Below are 23,750 nucleotides of genomic sequence, written 5' to 3'. Positions count from 1 at the left end.
GTTTTTTTTGCAGAAAAATATCTGTATTCCGATAAAATAAACCCAATACATTTTCACAAGAATGGAGATATAAAAATCACACTGTAAAAAACATATGCTTAATATACATGGGGCATTCTTTTTTATTTCAGTAGATCTCTTGAACACACATCACATACCTCTCATCTTTGAAATAAATTATGTGTGCTTATCCATCTACATTCAGGAACCTATTTTAATAAATCCATCATAAAGACTTAAGTACTTTCCTGATTATACATGGATTTTTTTTAAAAACATGATGGTATGAAATAAAAGACAAAAAAAACTCTGATACAAATCACCTTTATTTCCCTGTGTTTACAAGTAACTTACCTTTGGGGTACCAGTCTCTGGCCTTTCCTCCAAGAAACTGATGATATCACTCAGTAATGGTGGCTGTTTTTGGATCTGATTTCGGTCAGAAGGTACCTGAGATAACAAAATAACATTATAATGTAAAGATACACTAAAAACATGTCACCATTATGATAGAATGTTTCAATGTCAGTGATTCTAAGTTTTTCTACTGTCTGGTTTCTATTAAACAGACATTGAATAATATTAACTTTTCAAAAACAAGTTTGTGCTACTGCCAGATTGCATAATTTTACATCAAATACATCGAGTTGAGCACTACATCTACTGTATCTGCAACTCAAAGGCATTGTTATTATTGATGATTAATATTTATCTCTCATGTGTTTTGTGTTTCAGAATTCTTGGTAGCTTCAATAGCATTTCATCTCATGCTAGAGGGTTAAAGAACAAGAAGGTCGACTTATTCTCACATATGCCAATAATAATGCATCTGGAGTGTGTTGAGCAGAAGTAATGGTGTTGACCAAGAAAACAAATGATGGTTGATATACTGTATGCCGAGGTGATGCAAATTCTACTGCAGGTACCAAACAATTTCAATTTACAGGAAGTTCCTTTACCTTGAGACATCTGGAGAATTTCTCCCTAGCTTGTTGATATTCCCCCGTGGTTAAGTGTGCCATACCCCATGCTGCCCAGACTGCTGTTCCATCAATTCCACACTTTGTACACATTTCTAAGGCTAGATCTAACCTTTCATCCTGCAGCAGTTTATCTCTGATACGTCTGTGTAATACAGAGAGCAGTAAATCAAGACATTTATATTATACCACTATCAGCCACTACAGATTTATAGACTATAACATTTCATTTACCGTTCTTTGGAATTTGATAACAATTTCTGAATCATGCTGCACACAATGTTATAACATATCAGGTACTGGTTCATTCCTTATAGTATAAATTTGACATTATAGCAAAATCCAGAACAAAATCCATGTCTATTTTTGTGGGTTAAATTTCATAGCTATACTCAGAAACTTTACATGTAATATGTCGTGATGAAAATGCTTATCGGCCAGCATTTGAAGAAATGACCATAATTAAGTTTCGTCTCACCTTGCAGACTCTGGCTTGGTCAGTTCCTCTATTGTTGGTATATTTTTATAATTTGATGACAACATCATAGTAAGGACATCAACTCTGCTTAGATATGTGTCACAGAGTGAAACACCAGCACTCTCACCACACTTCATGTATCTGACTTTGGCATTCAATAACAAAGTCTGAATCATGCTGAAAAACACAATGTATTAACATATCAGATAAATTCTCTTCTCTTCTTGTCAACCTTTGCAATACATGCTCTCAGTGATCAGGATTTCAATGCCAGGTTCTCAGTGTTATTTTATCAGTGAAGCCATACAGATAACATTGGATCATTTTTTGTTTTGTTTGGGACGAACATTTTCTCTGCCAGAAAACTGTTGTAACTCAAAATGAGGCCTTAAAGATATCTGTCCATTATGTCAAAAAATCCAAATGTCACAATTTGTCATTATACCACAGGATCAGGAAAGACGATGCATCTTAAAGATATCTTTTTGCAAAGAAAAGGTTTTCTTTTTTAGTATCACATCATTTCAATTTCATTAGATAACACTCAAAAATATTTAAGTGAATGACGTGAAGCCACTGCAATGTGTAAATATAGGGAAAACACTGATTCGTGGATGCATTTACCGGAATACTCAAATCTAACACAACAACATATCTTTTCAGATTCACATGTGAGTCCCTAAGACATGGTAAAGGTTGAGTGTGTTGAGGTAATCATGTGTTTATTTTTTTTTACCTGATGACTAGATTTGAATCCACTTCTGGATTGGGTACACCAGGTTTGATAGGTTTCAGATAGCCAGACACATCACGACATAACACAAGTATCTGTTGTGCACAGGTCAAAGGGTTGCTATGGAGATCCAAGATAGATAGACATAGTGATGTACTTGGTGCCTGAAAATAATCAAAATGAGATTATTCATAAGTCAATGTGCAAGATTTCATTTGTTTAACAATTATAGCACCTAAAATAAGCCACCCATACATTCCCCCCCCCACACACACACACACTCACATACACACACACACAAATGAAACTTACTTTCCAGACACTAAAACTCTACTGAACTTTTCCTTGGTCTTGGTGACCAAGACTCCCTCTGGCTTCTGCCTGCCCAAGATAGTCTGGAAGAATACAGTGTCAGTTATTTGAACACAAGACTCATACAATTTCTGACTGGATGAAAATGATTTCTAATTTTCATTATTAAACTCTTTAATTAACATTCCAGTTATCATGATATAAAATTTTTGAAACTCATATTCATTAGAAGATAAAACAAAATACTCTCAGCAAGAGTTGCTACTATGTGATTGTGACATGTGCCCTGCCTATTCCATCGCATTACTATTCATGAGCAGGTACATGAATATTAATTAGGGGTTGGGTTATTCATTATACTTGACTTGTAACTTTAGTGTACCACATGTAGCAATAAAGAATGTAGTGTTTTGAGTATACTCTACGACTCTGGTTATCTTTCCTTACCCACTACGCCAAACACCGGTCAACTCGCTACCAAGACCAGGATTAAGAACTTGATAAGGTTACATTGGTGATCAGCGCTGGGATTTTTTCATGAAAGACGGACTTTTCATGGAATTGTGAAGAAACCAGAGTGAGTACACTCTACGGACAAAACTGAACTTTGCTACAGAAACTAAGAAATCCAACGGAGTCAGTAGATACTTCAGAAGGAAGTGCTGTAAATTGGATGAAAACAAAGATCTTGGTGATCCTGAAAATTAACTGCTGTTTGCTGAGAAACTCGGTGTAGTTTGGTCTGCAGTCAAGAGGTGGAGTTTAATACAGTACTGTGTGGAATTCTGGTGTGAGCTTATACACGTGGTAAAGTCACAGAAGCCGGAAGCTGTATTTGAAACTCATCTAAAGCTGAGACACAGTGGAACAGTAGTGGAAGACCATTGAAGGGCGTTCGATCTTTGGGATAGTACAACACATGTGGGGTTTGCTATCTGGAACCATTGAAAGAAGACTTCATCGTCAGAGGGAAATAGTTATCCAAGGTGCAACGTGTGATAAAGGACTTGCTCAGAGGTTGCAGTTGAGAGGACTTAAAATGTGGAGTTGGCAGACTCTCTAATTCCTGAGCAACGTACAGAGTTGTTGCGTATGCTCAAGGAGTTCAGTGACGTACTGACTGATGTACCAGGGTGTACAGATCAAGTAGTACATGATATACAGGTTACTGATCCGACTCCTATTCGCCAATGGCCTTACCGACTACCTCAGGCAGTCCAAGAAACGGTAAAGGAGGAATTGGATAAAATGCTGAAAGCAGGCATTATTAGAGAGTCTAAAAGTCCATGGGCATCTCCGATTGTGTTAGTAAAGAAAAAGGATGGTACGATGAGATTCTGTGTAGACTATCGGAAACTCAATAGTGTCACAGTATTTGACGCGTACCCGATGCCCAGGGTCGATGACCTGTTGGAAAAGGTTGGGGGATCAAAGTATATCTCAACCATAGATCTCACAAAAGGGTATTGGCAAATTCCACTGAGTAAGAGTGCTCAGGAGAAATCTGCCTTCGTAACCCCATATGGGTTGTATGAGTTCACAGTCATGCCCTTTGGAATGAAGAATGCACCAGCCACTTTTCAGAGACTGATGAATAAGTTGCTGGACCAACCTCGTGAAGAGGCATATATTGATGATATGTCCCCTCATGATCCAACATGGGAAGACCATATAAAACACCTACGTAGCCTATTTGGGAGATTACGTAAAGCAAGACTGACAGCTAAGCCGTCTAAGTGTTTTATAGGGGGATCCCAAGCATCCTTTATAGGACATAAGGCCGGGAATGGCCTGATAAAGCCAATGGAAGACAAGGTTAAGGCGGTGGCGGAATTCCCTAAACCGGAAACAAAACAAGATGTTAAATCATTTCTAGGTTTGGCAGGATACTACCGCAAGTTTATCGCAAACTTCTCTTCTATTGCATACCCTTTGACTGAATTGACTCGTAAAGGGAAAGCAACCGTTGTCGTGTGGACGCAAGTATGTGAAGAAGCCTTCGTTAAATTGAAAGAATGTCTGGCTTCATCACCAGTCTTGCGTGTGCCTGACTATGATCGACCCTTCATAGTTCAGACGGATGCATCTGACTATGGTATTGGGGCCGTGCTATGTCAAATAGATGTTCAGGGGGAAGAACATCCGGTTCAGTACATAAGCAGGAAACTTCTTCCCCGTGAAATAAACTACCCCACAATAGAGAAAGAATGCTTAGCTATTGTTTGGGCTGTGGAAACTCTGAGACCATATCTGTATGGAAGAGAATTCACAGTACAAACCGACCACAATCCACTAACCTGGTTAGGTAGTATCTCAGGTAAAAATCGCAGGTTAGTACGTTGGAGCCTTGTCCTGCAAGAGTATCAGTTCACCATAGAGCATAAGCGGGGAATTGATAACGGGAATGCTGATGCACTATCCAGGGCATGGCATGAGTTATGTGAGATAGAGTGCGAGTAGTTAGCATGTGTGAGGTTGAGCAGGCTATGATACAATAGTACAATCTTACCACTGGGTGTATTTTGGCGAAACATTAGAGTGACCCTGTGTACACTCAGATCTATATTATCCTGCTTGACCAACATGGAATAGCAGTAGTGTTATGTAATTTAGGTTACTGCCTTTATGATGAAGAACCCGGTTTTCATCAAAAGAAGGGGGGAGGTATGTGACATGTGCCCTGCCTATTCCATCGCAATACTATTCATGAGCAGGTACATGAATATTAATTAGGGGTTGGGTTATTCATTATACTTGACTTGTAACTTTAGTGTACCACATGTAGCAATAAAGAATGTAGTGTTTTGAGTATACTCTACGACTCTGGTTATCTTTCCTTACCCACTACGCCAAACACCGGTCAACTCGCTACCAAGACCAGGATTAAGAACTTGATAAGGTTACAGTGATTTTACAACAGAGGTTATGTTGTGGGTCAGCCTCTCCTTGCAATGATTTTCTTATAATCATTGACTCTGTATTCTTCTACACTCTCTGGGGCCGGTGGAAGCCAAACAGAGGCTGGCTAACCTAGACTAAATGTGTCCTAAGCTGAACTGAAGTACCCATAGTCCTTTTCAAGCATGACCTTTGCATTAGATTTTTTAATTATTAACCAAATACTGATGATATATAATCACTGTGACGGCAGTTTTTTAGGCAAAGCAACAAGCCTGCTACCAGAAAATTCCACAATATCTAAGCAGAGAACTACTGTCTGAAGTCATCATTTTAGAAAGAGTCAGTAAATTGTGACAAGATTGTTGCTCAACTCAAGTCCTCCGATGGAAACCTTGATCTCTATATCCCTGCCCTTACAGAATATTCATCTGTTAAACGAACAAATGAACCTTCTCCTCCACTGAGAAAGTATGATAGATTGAATTTTGAAGTCTGTACAAAGAATTTCAATGGGGATCTTATTTACAACAGTGAGGGGTTGGAAGCCACACTTAAAGACAGTGAAGGTGAAGTTCACAAGTTAGAGTTAGAGAGTTTAAAAGGGCTGAAAACTACAATGACAGACAGTGACAGTGACAGTGAAGTTCATTCATCAGAGTATGTGAGTTTAGACTCTGAGCAGTCACTGCAACATGAACGAACACACAGAGTTACATTTCAAGTTGTTAAGACAGGTTTTCATGAATTATCAGTAAAGTTACGAAATAAAGATATCTCAGGGTCACCATGTACTGAGAATATAGTACCATATTATAAAGTCAGTAAAACACTCTATGCAGATGCAAGCATTCAAAGTGATACGCCATATTATAAATTTTCAATAGCTGTCACAAGAGAGGGTAAAGCTGTAATTTTTGGTTATGACAGGACTAACAACAATGGGTCTACTGCTTCCTTATACATATTAAATCAAGAGCTAAGGAAGGAAAAAAGTATGACGACATCCCTAACATGCCAACAGTGTCGACGTTCTAGTTCAAAGGAAATCATCATTTCTGCTAACAATACATGTTTGTTGACAGGTTGTTTCCTCCATCCTCTGCTGGAATATGACTTGGATGGCAACTTTATCAAAGTCATAGGAGAAAAGGAGATGCCAATACATGTACACAGTCTTGCCCTGAATGACAAAACTAACACACTATATGTAACTGATAAAGATAGTCGGGTGCACGTGTTTCAATGTTGTGATAGTGAGTACATTTATGTACAACGTTTCACGATAAATGCACAGTATAGAAAAGATATCTGTGTAACAATTAACAGCATAGGACATCTGATACTGATTGGAGTGGGCTATAACATTCTTAATGTTATCACAGTAAGTGTAAGCAGTGATGGCAAGCATAAACATGAATCTATTACTACCTCTCACACAAACTTAAGTTCATTTATACGTGCTTCAGTTGACAAACATGACAATATCTATGTCTGTGACGGTGGAAAAAATCCTTATGAAGTGCTGAAATTCACACCATCAGGTGAATATGCATGCACAATACTTACAGACAGAGACCATGGATTGTACAGCCCACAGGGAATTGTTGTTACTGATGACATACCACAGAAAATCTTAGTTGTTGACAGTAGTAGTTATCTACATTGCTACGAAGAAGCCTAAATATCGATCAACTTTCACTTGTAGATATTTCATCTTGTATGCCATGGTAAGAATTGTACAGGATAAGAACAATGTGAAATGGATGATATTAAAGTTAGACTGACATCACAGTTTATTAATATACAAATAGAGTCTTTGTAGTAATGATTTGATCTCTAACCAAGACAAACTATTTAAACAGATGTGTCAAATGGTCTAGTAAATTAACTTTGACTAATACCCTAGATTGAACACTTTTTCTAACACCTGGCCTAGACTGAACACTTTAATTAAGATATTAGCAGAGATGAAATATTTTGACTAAGATTTAGCTAGACTGAACACTTTCATTCAGATTTGGCCCAGACAGAACACTTTGACTAAGATTTTGGTCTAGACTGAACATTTTGACTGAGATTTTGGCCTAGACTGAACACTTTGACTAAGATTTTGGTCTAGATTGAACTCTTTGACTAAGATTTTGGCCTAGACTGAACACTTTGACTGAGATTTTGGCCTAAACTGAACACTTTGACTATCAGATATTGACTGGGCTGAACACTTTGACTGAGATTTTGGTCTAGACTGAACACTTTGAATAAGATTTTGACCTAGACTGAACACTTTGACTAAGATTTTGGCCTAGACTGAATACTTGGACTAAGATTTTGGTCTAGATTGAACACTTTGACTAAGATTTTGGTCTAGATTGAACTCTTTGACTAAGATTTTGGCCTAGACACCTGGCCTAGACTGAACACTTTTTCTAACACTTGGCCTGGACTGAACACTTTTTCTAACACCTGGCCTAGACTGAACACTTTTTCTAACACCTGGCCTAGACTGAACACTTTGATTAAGATTTTAGCGGAAGTGAAACATTCTAACTAAGATTTAGCTAGACTGAACACTTTCATTCAGATTTTGGCCTAGACGGAACACTTTGACTAAGATTTTGGTCTAGACTGAACATTTTGACTGAGATTTTTTCAACACTTTGACAGTGAGGTAACTCACCCACAAAGTCTTACAGCCAACAATTGTTTTAGGAGACCCTTGACTAAATTTGGAAGACTTTGACAGCACTGAGATTTTGGAGTAGACTAGACACATTTTCACTGTTTGTGTAAATAAGTAATATTAGTTTAATCATCTAAAGTATAGTTTTATTTATTGATGTCACCAATGTTATTAACAAGACAGATCTGTGACCCGGGGGGGGGGGGGGGGGGGGGGGGGGGTTAACCACTGGCCAGGTCTGGTAGGGGTGTGTGGCCAATGCTGTCAACCCCAGACCCCATTTTAGACCAATTTTGACCCAAAACCAATACCCCGTTTTAGACCGTTCAACTTTTTAGAAGACCCCATTTTAGACCAATGTTGCGCGCATGGTTGAACGATGAACGCAATGTTGCGCACGCGCAGTTAACATAAAAATGCAGTATGGGCCGATATCGAATACCAAGCATTTCAGGGGGTGTGCATGCTATCTCAACCAGTGAATTAGCGGGAGGGAAATTCCCAAACTCATCGAGAATTTATTAAGTACATTAGCTCCTTCCAGGACCCCATTTTAGACCAAACAAAATATAAAATTGTGAAATGTGGACCCCATTTTAGACTCATTAGCTCCCAAAAGACAGTACCCATTTTAGACCGAAAGAGCGAAAAGAAGAGTGAAAAACCCTACCCCACAGGGTGGCACATATACGTATATCCAATAGGTGGGAGTACCCCCCCCCCCCATCTGTGAGTATATTTCATAATCAATATCATAACACATCATTTTCACACAGCCTTGAGTGACTGACTTATACCAAAGCCATATCTCAAATGATATGATAACAAGTCTTTTAAATTAGCAAATTGTAGAACTGATAGTCATAATGATATGAAAGTGAATATATACAAGTGTAAATATCATTAGACATTTCTCCTATGTAGACCTGTTTGCATGCAAATGATCTTGTCATTGTGCTTGATAATACACTTGTAGTAAGCCATTCAATTATCAACTCCCACTCTCCACCCCCTAAGACACACAGAGATGGAATTTACTTTCACAACAGGACAAAGTACCACTGAACTTTTCCTAAGAGTGTAAGATGCACTGAAATACCCACAATCCCTTTCAAGAGTAATCTTAGCATTAGATTTTTAATCATTAACCATATTACTGATGATATCAAAATCACAGCATTTTTTGAGGCTGAATGACACCCATGCAATAATGACTGTGAAATCTGTGATTTACAAACTTATCAGATGTTATGGGAAGTGGACAGTCTTAACAAATCTCAACTAAATTCAACTGTACTGAACTTTGCTCACCCAGCAGATATTTACATTATTGTATACGCCCTCAGTGGTATGTTTTTAGTTGTAGTCATCAACAGCCACAGAGACTCTGCACTGTAAGACAACAATCGCTACATTTCACAAGTCTCCATAAAGAGGAAAGAGAAAAGGAAGAACAAGTCAATGAGGTGAGTCCATGTGCATTTTTATAATACTTACTTCTTACTACTAGATTTATGACTTTCAATATTTTTAAGATTTGAGGTTTCTTATAAGTTTGATGAGACTTGAAAAGACTTTGAACGGATCATCCACTACACACACTTGCAGTTTAATGAGTACTGATAGGGGACATAATCTATTTTTTCTCCTTAGTTCCACCACAATTCTTTAATACACCATATACTCTAACAATACTAGACACTGATTATTATTTGAGTGTGGTTGACACACTTTATCTTCACGACAGTACAATTAACTCAACTATGTGTTGTAAATAACAAAGTACTAAACTTGTTGTTTTGTTCAAGGAGTGTCAACAGGTGAGTTATATAATAATCAATGATGTATGTCATATGATGTTCAAAGTGGTTAAATGTTGACTGGGTATAAGATGTATGATCTTCAGTGAATGACTTTCAAACAAGATATAAACCAACCACATGACATATTTTTCTTGCTATATTTGAAATTACTATACACAAACCTAGTCTAGTGCTATCCTTCATTGAAATTCAAGATCTCTGTTAGAGATGATTTGATACCATGTTGGCATCCAGACTAGCACAGACCTGATTATAGTGTGTGTCACACCTAGGACATTAGATAATAATTGGTCAAAGTCTATCTACTATCAGAAAATTACAAAAAATTTAAACAAAGTCTGGCCTCAACATTTTAGATTGAGTCAGTTACAGATTATTATTATTCTTGTCCCAATCTTAGGATGGAAGTGCTAATAAAATAACACTACTCTCAAATTCTTGTCATAATGGCAACAACAATTCAGACTGGAAACAAGAAACACAATATTTGATGAAATAAAAAAGTGGAAATTAGTAACTCTGCACAGACTTTGGACACTACTGTGTAGGATATAACTTAGAATCCACACTCTCTCTCATTTATCAAACTCATTGTTAAACTCTGGCTGAAAAGACAACGGCATTCTTCTTCTTCCATTCAACAGAATACTGTGTCACTTTTCATTATTGAACTTACAGAAAAGATGGCAGTGAACTTTGACCTCACCACAGAATTAAAGACATCATCTGAAAAGACCAACTATGCCAGGTTATGTAGACTTCTGATTGATGGTGGTACCAGAGCTTTAAGAGAAGTTTTTAATAAGATTCATCCACCTGATACTCTGACAGATGTACTTACTCAGTATAACAACAAAACAAGTCTGAGCAAATTGAAACCTCTAATTATCAACCAGAAACAGTGGAACATGCTGTACCCAATGACTGGAACAGTCAGTTCAATGAACTTTGACATCAGCCTACTCACTGTTCTACTCAGGAATATCTGTAATCTACAGAAACCAAAGACTGGATGGGATAACTTGCCACCAATATCTGATAGAAGTAAAGAAGCTGATATAGCACGCATTAAGTTTTATCGTAATAAACTTTGTCATGGTAAAACCACTAGCGTCACTGAGTTCCATTTCCATGGTTACTGGAATGACATTGCTGATGCACTCAAACGTCTTGGTGCCAAACAAGATGACATAGACGAACTGAAAACAACTCCCATGGACAGTGAGTTACAAAGACAGTATGTTGTAGATCTTAGTGCTTGGAAGTGTAAAGAAGAAGAAGCTGAGGATCTGGTACAAACCATTCTAAAGATGATAGATTTTAGGGAACAAGATAAAATTTATTGTGATAAACACAAAAATGACCACCTAAGCATGTATTGCAAAGATTGTATTAAACCAATTTGTTCAGTGTGTTCACAAACCAAACATCGAAATCATAAAATAGATGATATAGATGACGAAGCAAAGTTATGCCGTGATAAAATGGCTAGATTCATTCCAAAGTTAGAAGAAGCACTTTCTGAAGCACAGGATAGCTTACAGTCTGCACAGGCAACAGCTAAGCTACTAACACAGGACTTTGAAGAGAAACAAGAATGAATAAGACATCTGACAAATGCAGGACACAAACAGAGAAAACTCACTAATAAACTAAGACATCAGTATGACAAAATGAAAGCAGATATTAATAAAGATGTAAAGATTTTGGATGAGAATGTAAAAAAGATGTCAGAAACACTCAACTATCTACAACAGCTTTCTCAACAAGAAAGTAATACCAAACTCCTAACAGAGTATAAGTGTATGCATGGACGTTTAGAACAAATATACAAGAACCAGTATTTTCATCATTCAAATTCTCCGGAACATTCAAGTTGTCATTTACAGACTACATTTCAAAAGCATTACGATATTGTTGCCGAGCTTCAGTATTCTGATGGAAAACTTGATTTGTATATTCCTGCTCTTCCGTCACATTCAAGAGTTTGTGACAAAAGAGAACGTGAACTCCCTCTGAGAAAGTATGACATGTTGAGTTGTGATATTTGTGCAAAGAATTACAATGGTGATCTCATTTATGGTTCTGAAGGGTTAGAAGCTACACTGAAAGACAGTGATGGTGAAGTACAGAAGTTAGACATAGAATGTTTAGACTCTGAGCAGTCATTGCAACGTGAACGAACACACAGAGTTACATTTCAAGTTGTTAAAACAGGTGTTCATGAATTATCGGTAAGGTTACGAAATAAAGATATCACAGGGTCACCATGTACTGAGAATATAGTGCCATATTATAACGTCAAAAGAATACAATATGAAGGTAAAAGCTTTCATGGTTACACTAATAGTAGGAATTGGTATTATAGACGTTACAAACCTTCAATAGCAGTCACCAGTGAAGGCAAAGTTGTAGTTGTTGGCTATGATCAATGTGAAAATCCTAATCCTTTCATGTACATGTACATATTCAATCAACAACTGAGTAAAGAAACACATGTACAATTATCACTGAAATGTACTCAGTGCTGTCCAAGGAAAGTTATTATCTCGGCTAATAATACATGTTTGATGACTGGTTGTACTGAACATCCTGTACTTGAGTATGATTTAGATGGAAACCTTATCAAAGTTGTAGGAGTCAAGGAGATAGGAACAAATACATACAGCCTTGCCATGAATGACAAAACAAAGACATTGTATGTGACTGATATTGAACATATGGTACACATGTTTCAATGTCATAGCAGTGATTATAATTATGTAAAGTGTTTCAGTGTACCTCTAATCAATAGCATAGCGAAACTAAGAAGTAATTATGTCAGTCTTTTTGTTACCATTAACAGCCAAGGTCATGTGATATTGGTTAAATCTCGTACTAAATTTCCAACCATCATGATGGTATTGAGTGCTGATGGAGAACAGTTACTTGCATGTAACGCAGTTGGTGGTTATATAAGGGATGAGAAAGATATTTCAGTTGACAAATATGACAACATCTACATTTGTTGTTTAAATTTGACAAAGAAATACACACACGTTCAGGTAGATTTGTGTGTGAAATACTCTCGGACAGAAATCACAGAGTACATATGCAGTGTGGGATTGCTGTCACCAATGACATACCACAGAGAATATTAGTTGTTGAGCATAACAATATTCTAACTTGCTATGAAGAAGCCTAATTCTGACAGGGTTAGAGTTATCAACCGATATGTTGTTCATAATGCTATCACACGTTCCAACATCTGATGTAACAGTAATAGGAAGAATTGTCAGCTTCAGGGTAATTTGAAAAATTTATCCACATTTGTTATAAAATATATTGCAACTGACACAGGCAAACATAGATGGTTCAGACAGACAGCCAGCCAGACAGAGACATACAGACAGACAGACAGACAGACAGACAGACAGACAGACAGACAGCCAGCCAGCCAGACAGACAGCCAGACAGACAGACTGACAGACAGACAGACAGACAGGCAACCAGCCAGCCTGACAGCCAGACAGACAGACAGACAGACAACCAGCCAGCCAGACAGACAGACAGACAGACAGACAGACAGACAGACAAATAAATAAATAAATAAATAAATAAATAAATAAATAAATACGATCCCTATTGTAGCACTACCAAATCTTTCTTCAACAGCACTGAAAATAAGCACCTCCTTCCTATATGTACTCCCATACATATTCCTTCTCTATATACCTTTACATTGTAAAATGTTAGAATAAATATAAGTTTGAGAATAAAATATTTAATATTATACTGTTGATTGTTGTGACTAACACATACCTGTTCATAATAAAACTCATCCCTAATTGTAGCATTGTAGATATCATCTGTTAATAGTTTCCATGTCTTGAGTGGTTTTTGTTGAGACATCCAATCTTGAGGTTCCATCAGTTCTGTTATTTCCTCTGGTACAACAGGAGTCACTGCACTACCATGACTAGATAAATATGGTGTCAGTACCTTGGGACTGCTTCTTCGAAGACCACCATCTGACAGATCAAATACATCAATTGGGATCAATCATTACTGTTGAAACATCATCATTGATGAAGCCATCATTTTCACAGTTCATTGGCACAATTAATGATTTTCAGTAAGTACACAATACAAGCTTCAAATGTCAGTTTGGTACATGTATAATCAATGTTAAATATCAATATTACCGTATATTTTGTATGATACCTATAACTCAGAATTTTGCATTCCGACATTTAATGTGTGTAGGAACAAAAATGTAAAGGCTTTACACTAGAGGGACAGTCTAGCCAACTTTACATAGGAGCTCGAATACATCAACTTGTACAAATCATCACCAAGGCACTGCTTGTCATCATGGCGTATCTTTGGGCATACATTTTTAGAGGGACAGTCTAGCAAAGTTAAAAAATACTACCGGTACAGAGTTATTAAAAAGAGTAAAAGTTGTAGATAATAAAGTCGCTAAACTTAGTACAACCTCCAAGATATTTTTGATAATTCTACAACTATTCATTTTTCAATATAATGATTCTAAATCATCACATGATTAATTTTACAGTCTTTCAACTGACTTGGCAACTAGTAATCAAATGGGGTTTGGTTTTTTCAACAATCCTCCAGACCAAACCATAGATGAATTATAAGTTCACTTTGCACTAAAAAGCAAGTCTTAGATGGCTTGTATCTTAGTTCATAGTCTTTCAAAGGACTTGACAACAATGTCCTCATATATTTGATGTGATTTCACTGTTATGTGTAGTCTTTGGGCATTCTTACATTTCTCTTTTCAAAATTCTATATTTTACACAAGGTCTGAATTTCTTAATTTTTATCTGTCTATTAACTAACCTGTTAATTTCTCTTGTAGTTTTTCCTCCAATTCTTCTGGTGAGATAGCATATGACCTGTAGAGATTATAATAATACAAGTCATGTCATATATACTTCACAAAATATTCAAAGCTAGCACTAAACTTTCCCTACTTTGAAATGTTTCTCTTCTGTGAAACTAAACCATATTATGGGATGGTTCAGTGAACAGGTAATGTGACAACTGACTTGATGTTACTTTGTTCTCAAAGTTTCAGTCCATCTCAAAGTTCATGTACTCACTTGTTGGACTTAAGGGAAAAACCATTCCAGAAAATACATATTTCATATTTCATATTTCATAATCTTTGTGTTCTGGAGAGTCATTTCATGATTTCACATCACATAATTTTCACTCAGTTGTCAATAAACACTAAATTGAAAGTCTGTTTCACCTCTACTGTTCTTTCAAAGGTGCACCATTGCATCATGGGTCTTAGCAGAGATGAATATTTATTAGATGCACACTGAATATTCACTTCTTATTAAAATTATAATTTTCAAAGAATTGAATTACAGTCAATGAAACAAAGATTTCTTAAATTTCTCTTAAATTTACATTTATAGTATAGTTAATACTATGTACAGGAACTTCAAACACATTTCATGGTTTTCAGATTGAAACGAATACAATTGTGTATAAAATGCAGTCAATGTCATTGCATGATACTTGTTGATGATGAATTTCCTACAGCTGTGATATCGCTAACCAGAGGTAACTTCAATGAGAATTGAAATAATATGCTTGCTCTCTCTCCCCAATATTGTCTCTTTGATGAAATTAAACCAGAATACTTACTTTTTAGTGACAAATTGATCAAAGCAGTCATCACATATCCTGACTGGAACATCTCCATATCCAGGGACAATAGACGTACGTTCAGAGCAAGTAGAACATACAACCCTACCACAACGACGACAATGATGCCGACGATTGAACTAGGGTACAAAACAACATTGAATTATTAAAGTGAGCTTGTGAATAGCTTGTAAATTAAAAAATGGGATTCCATGTCATGTTAGCTTGGTCAAATTTCATTAAATTTCTCATTCCATTCACTTGCAATTTAAGCAGAAACCAGACTTTACAAGCCATTGAGAATGACATAGTCCCCGCTATGATTGGGTTTTAAGGAATTAGCACTACTCTGATCACGCAACAACACTTGTGAACCTAAATCAAACAGACTTAGATATGTTGTGTCTGCTTGTCGGACATGGAACATGCCTACAACAATAAAGGATTGGTCGGGTATGGGGGATCATATCAATATGAAAATGGATATGCAAATGTATGTCATAGAACACTGTCCTAATACCAACTCTGAATGAGATCTGTTCAAGCATGTCTGAGTTATGGCTTTGGACATGGAAAATTCACAAACAAAATGGCTGCCAGGCAGCCATATTGGATCGTATCATGATGAAAATGGATATGCACATGTATGTCATAGAACACTGTCCTAATACCAACTTCGAATGAGATCTGTTCAAGCATGTCTGAGTTATGGCTTTGGACATGGAAAATTTGCAAACAAAATGGCTGCCAGGCAGCCATATTGGATCGTATCACAATGAAAATGGATATGCACATGTATGTCATAGAACACTGTCCTAATACCAACTTTGAATGAGATCTGTTCAAGCATGTCTGAGTTATGGCTTTGGACATGGAAAATTTGCAAACAAAATGGCTGCCAGGCAGCCATATTGGATCGTATCACAATGAAAATGGATATGCACATGTATGTCATAGAACACTGTCCTAATACCAACTTTGAATGAGATCTGTTCAAGCATGTCTAAGTTATGGCTTTGGACATGAAAATTCACAAACAAAATGGCTGCCAGGCGGCCATATTGGATCATATCATGACAACAATGAATATGCACATATATGCCATAGAACACTGTCCTAATACCAACTCTGAATGAGATTTGTTCAAGCATGTCTGAGTTATGGCTTTAGACAGGGAAAATTCACAAACAAAATGGCTGCTAGGCGGCCATATTGGATCGTATCATAAAACAAATTGACGTGCATATGTATGCCATAGCATGTTGCCCCTGTACCAAGTTTGAAAAAAATCGGTACAGGCATCTCCAAGAAACGGCTGCGGACGGACGGACGGACGGACGGACGGACGGACGGACGCACGGACGCATTAAAAAAATAAGTAGGATGGTTCATATCATTATGCAAAAGCTGTTACTAGTGTTTACAAAAATCAACAGTTACCGTATGTATAATGTAGTTTTCTAATTAGGTCTAAAAAAAATTATTGTTTGGTTCCGGTTACACGACCTCACCTATCTTTTCACTGGTGACCCTAAACTTTTTTTTTTATGTATTCGAGAAAAAAATAACAAAATCACAAAAATTGTGAAGTCTCACAAGAAATAATGGTTGTGGAAACTGACATCAATTTAAAGAGACAAAATAAAACTTCTTCCAATCTATAATAGCTGTACATCTGATAGGAAGAAATAAACAACACAGAGACCATTTGGAAAACAATGGAAAACCTGACTTGACATTCACACACACACACACACACACACACACACACACACACACACACACACACACACACACACACACACAAATAAAAATAAAAAATAAAAAATAAAATAAAAATCTACCTACCCCATCTATTCTAAAATTGCGTGTAACTGGAACCACACAATTTTTTTATTAGGCCTTACCAAACTTTGTATTATCAGACTGTGAGAGAGTGACAGCACTGTCTAGTACCCAACACTTACCATACTAAACCGTTCAACTTTACACACCATACAAGTAGTCACAGCACTATCTGGTACCCAATCTGCCTGTCTTGGGGGAACTAGAGGTAGATTTTTCACCTCATTGCTTCTTTGCCCAAATGCATCCATGGATGATTTCTTTGTAGCAGACCCAACTGGACTGGTTCTTGTACTGCTACGTTTACTGTGTGACCCACCAGGACTCATTCTACCTTCATATGAACTACTGGGTCTTGTGTAACTTGGAGTTGGACTTCTCCCTTTTTATCACAAATGAGAATGGTGTAGTCAACAGTAAGACAGTAAAAGTTAAGCCATCATTTAAACCACTTTCTCAGATAACAAAATTGATATTTTTTGAGACCATACAAAATTTTTCCTAAAATGTACTGTTGTAAAACTATTTTTAATGAATGTAAATATATTGCATTAAATACTATAATAATATTTTCATTTCAACCATTTCTGAAATTGATATTGACAGAACCATTCGCTAGAAATAGTTTGATTAAACTGAGCTATATGAATTGAATTCTATCTTTTTGTATATGAGAGCTAATACACAATACACTCATTACCATGCTCATTCAAACATACATATACTGCACTAGCACATACACAGATGCACTAAAGTAACTACAAACACACACAAGCATGTATACACACATCCACGGTACATACCTATGTGCCCTCTAAGCAAATTTGACACAACAATAATGCACATTCCAACAATTTGTTGTGGCTCATACTCACAGACTTTGGTGTTCCCTATTCCTACTATGTGGTGACAAACATGTGATAACTCAGTTTCTATCATTTTAATCTGCGACAAAACATTCTGCTTGTCACTAGAAGGCACACTGATACACACATGCACAGTGATGATGCACATCAGTGTGTCCTCTAAGCCAATTTGACGTGTCACTGACGCACACAATTTCTAGTGGCGCACCAAAATTTGGTGTACCCCTATCTCTTACTACGGTATGTTGTGACTCACAAGAAATGCCAGTTTTTATCATTTTGACTCATGACAACAAAATTTGGCTATCATTAGAGGGCACACTGATGCACATATATAAAAATATACACACAAACACACACACACACACACACACACACACACACACACACACACACACACACACACAAGCACATGAACATACAATACATACACAAACATACACAAATGCATGCATGCATGCAAAGCCCCCTACATACAGCTCAAAATAACATTACCTGGTGATCCATTTATTGATGGTAATACAGTGTATTGATATGACAACTCACATGTTATGACCTGAAAGGTATCTTCCTCCACCAATTCAATACATGTGATGTCACAATTTTCCGTATAACAATATACTAATGATGATTTTCCATAGATGAACAAAGAAAATATTACATGAAAACTTATTGATCACACACAAACGTGATATTTTATATTTTAATAATGATATATGCAAATACCTTTATCATGGGTTCTCCTTATTTGCCTTGGTGGAGATGTTGTCATAGATTTTGTGGGTGAAGTGGACACTGGCACAGCAACTGATGATGTCATAGATTTTGTGGGTGATGATGTCATTGGCGCAGCGGCTGATGATGTCAATGAAGATGAATGGATGGATATAGGCTGCTCATAACACATCGGATTGGCAACAACACTTTGAATGAATGTGCTTTCAAGTTCTGCATGCAAATTACAGAGAGTTGACAAGAATTTTTCAGAGTTGGCTTTAAAGATATCGCTTAGAGTTAAGTTGTACATTTGTGGAGAAGATTGTGCTGCACTGAGCAAATTTTGCCTGACAGTATGCTCTGCTGAGCACGGCTTTTCAATTCAAGAATTATAATTATTATGAAAATTATCTGCATTTGTCAATGGATGTATATATTGATATTAATGCCATGCAGTGTTAGTTCTTGCTATTTACAACAGTAGTAGTACTTTACATACATGAATTTTCATTGCAACGAAATGGTAATGAAATCAGATTTATAATACCAAAATTACAAACGACAGATAGTATTGGAAGTAGAAACAAGTCTTCTTAGAAGACGTAGGCCCCTCAAATAGACACTTTAATGTATTAACGTTTTTGAGTTAATTGGTACACATGTAAATCATGATTACTCACTACAAATATGGCTGCCATTGAGTTAAAAGTGATATGAGCACCAAAAGTAATGCATGTGTATGTTTATCTGATTCTGCATTATCTATAGATGTGATCTAAAAGACAATAGCCACATATAGTTGCTACAAAGTGTCTGCAATATGTAAGTTATAACTTAATTTTATTGGTCTATGAATAGAGTCTATCATTGAAGTTGTTTAGTTATGCAGTATTAAATATAGTGACTGTCTTGTACAAATATGGCTGCGATTCAGTATACTTCTTTTCTTCAATATTACTTGTAAACATGATTTTTTTTTAAAAATTGGCAATATGTAAACACTACAATGTGTCTGTGGGAGGCAGTAATTGGCTTGATTTTGATAATTAGCTCTGAATGTCAAGGTCGAAGGTCAAGGTCTTCAAAGATAGCTTGCACCTGATAATATGGGTTAGACACTTGAATGGAGTCGCTATGTATTACAGTTTTTGAGTTATGCAGTAACTAAATGATTTTTAAACTACAAATGTGGCTACAATTCGGTCAAATTTGAATAATAGCAAAAAACAAATATTTTGCCTTTGTGTCAGGTTTAAAAGAAATCAGATACTGAATGTCTGACAAAATGATGTATTACGGATGGACGGCACCCACTGTAATAGCATCCCCTTCGGGGGCTAAATACATTCCAAAGTTCACCAAAGTTTTCTTGCCACTGATATATTTTTTTTTCAATCTGGACAAACTTGGAATTCACTGTCCCAGTGCAGTGAATATATCCTTTTATTTGAAGACCTTTTTTTTTTGAGCTCTCCAAGAAACTAGTTATTTTGTGTTGTTTTGCCACTTTCGTAAATCTTACTGAAACTTTATATATGGTTTTTGCTATTACTAATAGTTTTTTATGTTTACAATGAACATCTATTTACTTACTGACTAGATGGAAAAAAAAAAAAAATTAGTTTATTATATTAATTTTCTGTGTGATGATGAAAATTGTAAATGATTTTCAGTTGTATATGTTCTGAGTCTCATGCTAATGTGATAAGTACACACAGTGTGTTTGACTCCTAGCCCCTCCATATAACCTCTACCTGATATCAGCTGTTGATCCTGCACCACTGGAAAGTCCAGTGCTTTGCCTGCATACTCCAATATAAGACTATCCAGAGATTCCTCATTGCAATCCAGTGACAAACACTCTGGTCCCGATATATCACTTTGTAGAGATTCCAACACTTTGCATGCTAAGTCAACCTAGTTACGGATAAAGAAATATCATCATGTTGAACTTTGATTCAAAATGTTTGAAAAACCTAAAGATTACAATTATTATTTTCACGCATGTATTTTCTAAATCTGAAAAGACCACATTGTACCAAGTAAGCTAAATAACACACATAGTACATCATTTATGTTTTTATCAGTTGAAGAATAATCCCTAGCAAAAGTAAACTGTGACAGAACAACTAATATTTCTCTTTTACAATATGAAGACACAACACATTGTAACTAGCGATAGGCTAAAAACGAATATCTCCTGATTCCCACCATTTTTGCTTGTCGTAGAGGGTGCTAGAACAAGGTCAAGCATAGATTACATTATAATATACCTGGTGATAATGCTGTGCCATGATTCGCTAGAATCAGTCACGTGATAGGAAAATAGAATGACTATTTCCCTAGGGAAATAGTTCCATCAACTTTTACATGGTCACGTGACCACCGCTCGTTCAAAGCAGGTCAAAATGGCAGCTTCTGACGATGTCGTCTGCCACCGCGAGTTCACAGCATGAGGTATATTATAAAACACATATTGCCTGGCCTATATTTGGGCTATAGCACCCGTTCATTATCCCCTCGTGACTGTGAGTTACCAGAATCACATGCTATTTCATATAGCAAATAGCATATGATTCTGGTAACTCACAGTCCCTCAGAGTTAATAAACGGGTGCTATAGCCCTCATGGCCAGGCAATATGTGTTCATTGTCATATCTACTGAGGTTTGCGATATGTAAAATTTGTTTCTAGCCATGGAAATAGCTATTTCTTTTGGTATTTGACAGATTTTCACATCATGTTAGAACACAATGGGACACAAAATCAATCAAAAATACATATACTTCAAGTATTTTCACTTTACCTTGATGTTCATAAAGAGCTGTTCTAGGATTAGTTTTGGTTTGGAAACCAACTCTTCATAATCTTGTTGAACTGGTTCCGGTAAACACAACAATGCCTATGATATGGTGAAGAAAAATCATGGCACATAAGACTCGTCAAGTAATGTATATGCTAACTATCGATGTATAAACATTTGCAATGATAGTAAATACATATACCGTGTTTAGTGACTAACATTTAATATGAAATAAAGTTTGGGATACAACACTTCAGAAGAAAATAATGAATGTGAGTATATATTTTATGTTTTGAAATCACAATAAATAACATTTTTGAAACTAATTTATTTCACTTGAATTTTAGTTGAACTAAAGTGAACAGAGGAAATCATATTTAAAAGAACCTACCAGAGAGGGCGCTATATAAGAAAGAACTCATTTTGAGTGAACTAGACAGTATGTCAATGCCTTAAAGTCTGTGTTTACTGCTTTACAATGATCCAATACAAATATGAATATCTGTCTTTATGATACAAGATTTCTGAAGAAAAACAATTCTAGGAAAAGCAGATCAAACTCGGCAAATCATTTTCAGTTTTGGATTAAAAAGTGATCTAAATCATCCTGTATATTTTGTATATTTTAGCAGCTATCTGTCCTTATCCTAGCAATAAAACTTAAATTTGAGTGGTATGCTGACCTTTGCTCCCATGTGAATACACTGTAATTCTGCCATTTGTTCAACTGACAGTTGAGAAGAAAGTCTTGTTAACATGTACTCTGACAGAAACACTGTACATGGAAAGTTACCACTCAGAGAGGGTAGGACAGCCTCACATACAGCCTTACAAGCACTTTCATCCGAGTATTCCTCCAGTATCTGTAATTTAAACAATTTCATAATTTCAACACTTCCGTCCTATACAAAGCTGTCAAGATGTAAGGCAGAAATTTCAATAATGTAAGTTACACAGCTACTACTTGCACTGTTGTCATTCTGATCACTGATTGGCTGTTTAAGTTGTTGGGAGGTCAAAGGTCATAGCTGAGTATGAAGTTGGTGTGAGAGGTCATGAGAACTGATTTGGCATACGGTAGGAAATACATCACTGTAAACAATTACTGTGATGTCACATTATTTCTGAACTATGTAAATCTCACTGACTTTTTTGGATGATCAAAATCACCAGGTTTCAATACAATCTATAACAATGCAAGGGATATATTCATAATTATATCATTGCATTTGTGGGATAGTAATTCCTTGGTTCAAGCATAATGAGAGTATAGGTAACACGTTTATACAAGATAAACTAGTAAAGATAACTACAGTCACATTTCTATAGTTTATATCATTTAGATATCATACCTGTAGAACTACAGAAAATTGACATTACCTGATATGCCTTCATTATATTACTGTGATCTGATAACACATGTGCTAGATATTTCTCTTCAATACTCTGCAAGATGCATAAAATACATAATACAGTGTCAGTTATCAATGGCTAATGGTATTCATATAGGTAAAAATGAAACTTCTTGCTCAGCTGATTCTTTGAATTTAACACTAAAACAATGATGGTATGATTTCATCGTCACTGATCAGACAATAAAGAGACACTGAGGAAGCTAGATAGATTCCAATTCCTAGAACTATTAGTGGACATACCTCTTTAAGATTGGCCGGCACTCTATGACTCTGAGTCCACTGCCTGGCTATATTAAACTCTTGACAATGTACCAGAATATCAATGACTCGATCTGGATTATTCTTGATTTCCATGGCAACAAATGTCCACTTTGTTTCAGAAGTTAGATGTGGATCACCAGTCAAGAACAGGTTTGATTCATGTAGACTTTCAGAATACTTCTGACTGGAACATTCCAATACCTGGGAACAGCAGCAGGAAAAAATAATAACGAAATGTTGACACATAAGTTTAAAGCAAGCCAGTCATC

General features: G+C 36.3%; 1 protein-coding gene across 1 annotated transcript in view; it reads right to left on the bottom strand.

Moving 5' to 3' along the window:
* The window catches only part of LOC144445718 (zinc finger FYVE domain-containing protein 26-like), a 50,467-nt gene that overhangs the window by 9,271 nt on the left and 17,446 nt on the right, over positions 1-23,750 (bottom strand). The window contains exons 21-34 of the mRNA XM_078135364.1: positions 23,461-23,682; positions 23,186-23,251; positions 22,489-22,668; positions 21,809-21,904; positions 20,757-20,919; positions 19,012-19,233; positions 17,542-17,801; positions 15,575-15,714; positions 14,756-14,811; positions 13,709-13,917; positions 2,195-2,355; positions 1,459-1,635; positions 960-1,125; positions 355-450 (exon numbers count right to left, since the gene is read on the bottom strand). Coding sequence (XP_077991490.1) covers positions 355-450; positions 960-1,125; positions 1,459-1,635; positions 2,195-2,355; positions 13,709-13,917; positions 14,756-14,811; positions 15,575-15,714; positions 17,542-17,801; positions 19,012-19,233; positions 20,757-20,919; positions 21,809-21,904; positions 22,489-22,668; positions 23,186-23,251; positions 23,461-23,682 — 2,214 coding nt within the window. The remainder of the gene's footprint in view (positions 1-354; positions 451-959; positions 1,126-1,458; positions 1,636-2,194; positions 2,356-13,708; positions 13,918-14,755; positions 14,812-15,574; positions 15,715-17,541; positions 17,802-19,011; positions 19,234-20,756; positions 20,920-21,808; positions 21,905-22,488; positions 22,669-23,185; positions 23,252-23,460; positions 23,683-23,750) is intronic.

The sequence above is a fragment of the Glandiceps talaboti genome, chromosome 2 (assembly GCF_964340395.1).
Source record: "Glandiceps talaboti chromosome 2, keGlaTala1.1, whole genome shotgun sequence".
In the NCBI taxonomy this organism is placed as follows: domain Eukaryota; kingdom Metazoa; phylum Hemichordata; class Enteropneusta; family Spengelidae; genus Glandiceps; species Glandiceps talaboti.
Note: the sequence above shows the minus strand (reverse complement) of the source record. Positions and strands in the feature narration are given on the sequence as shown.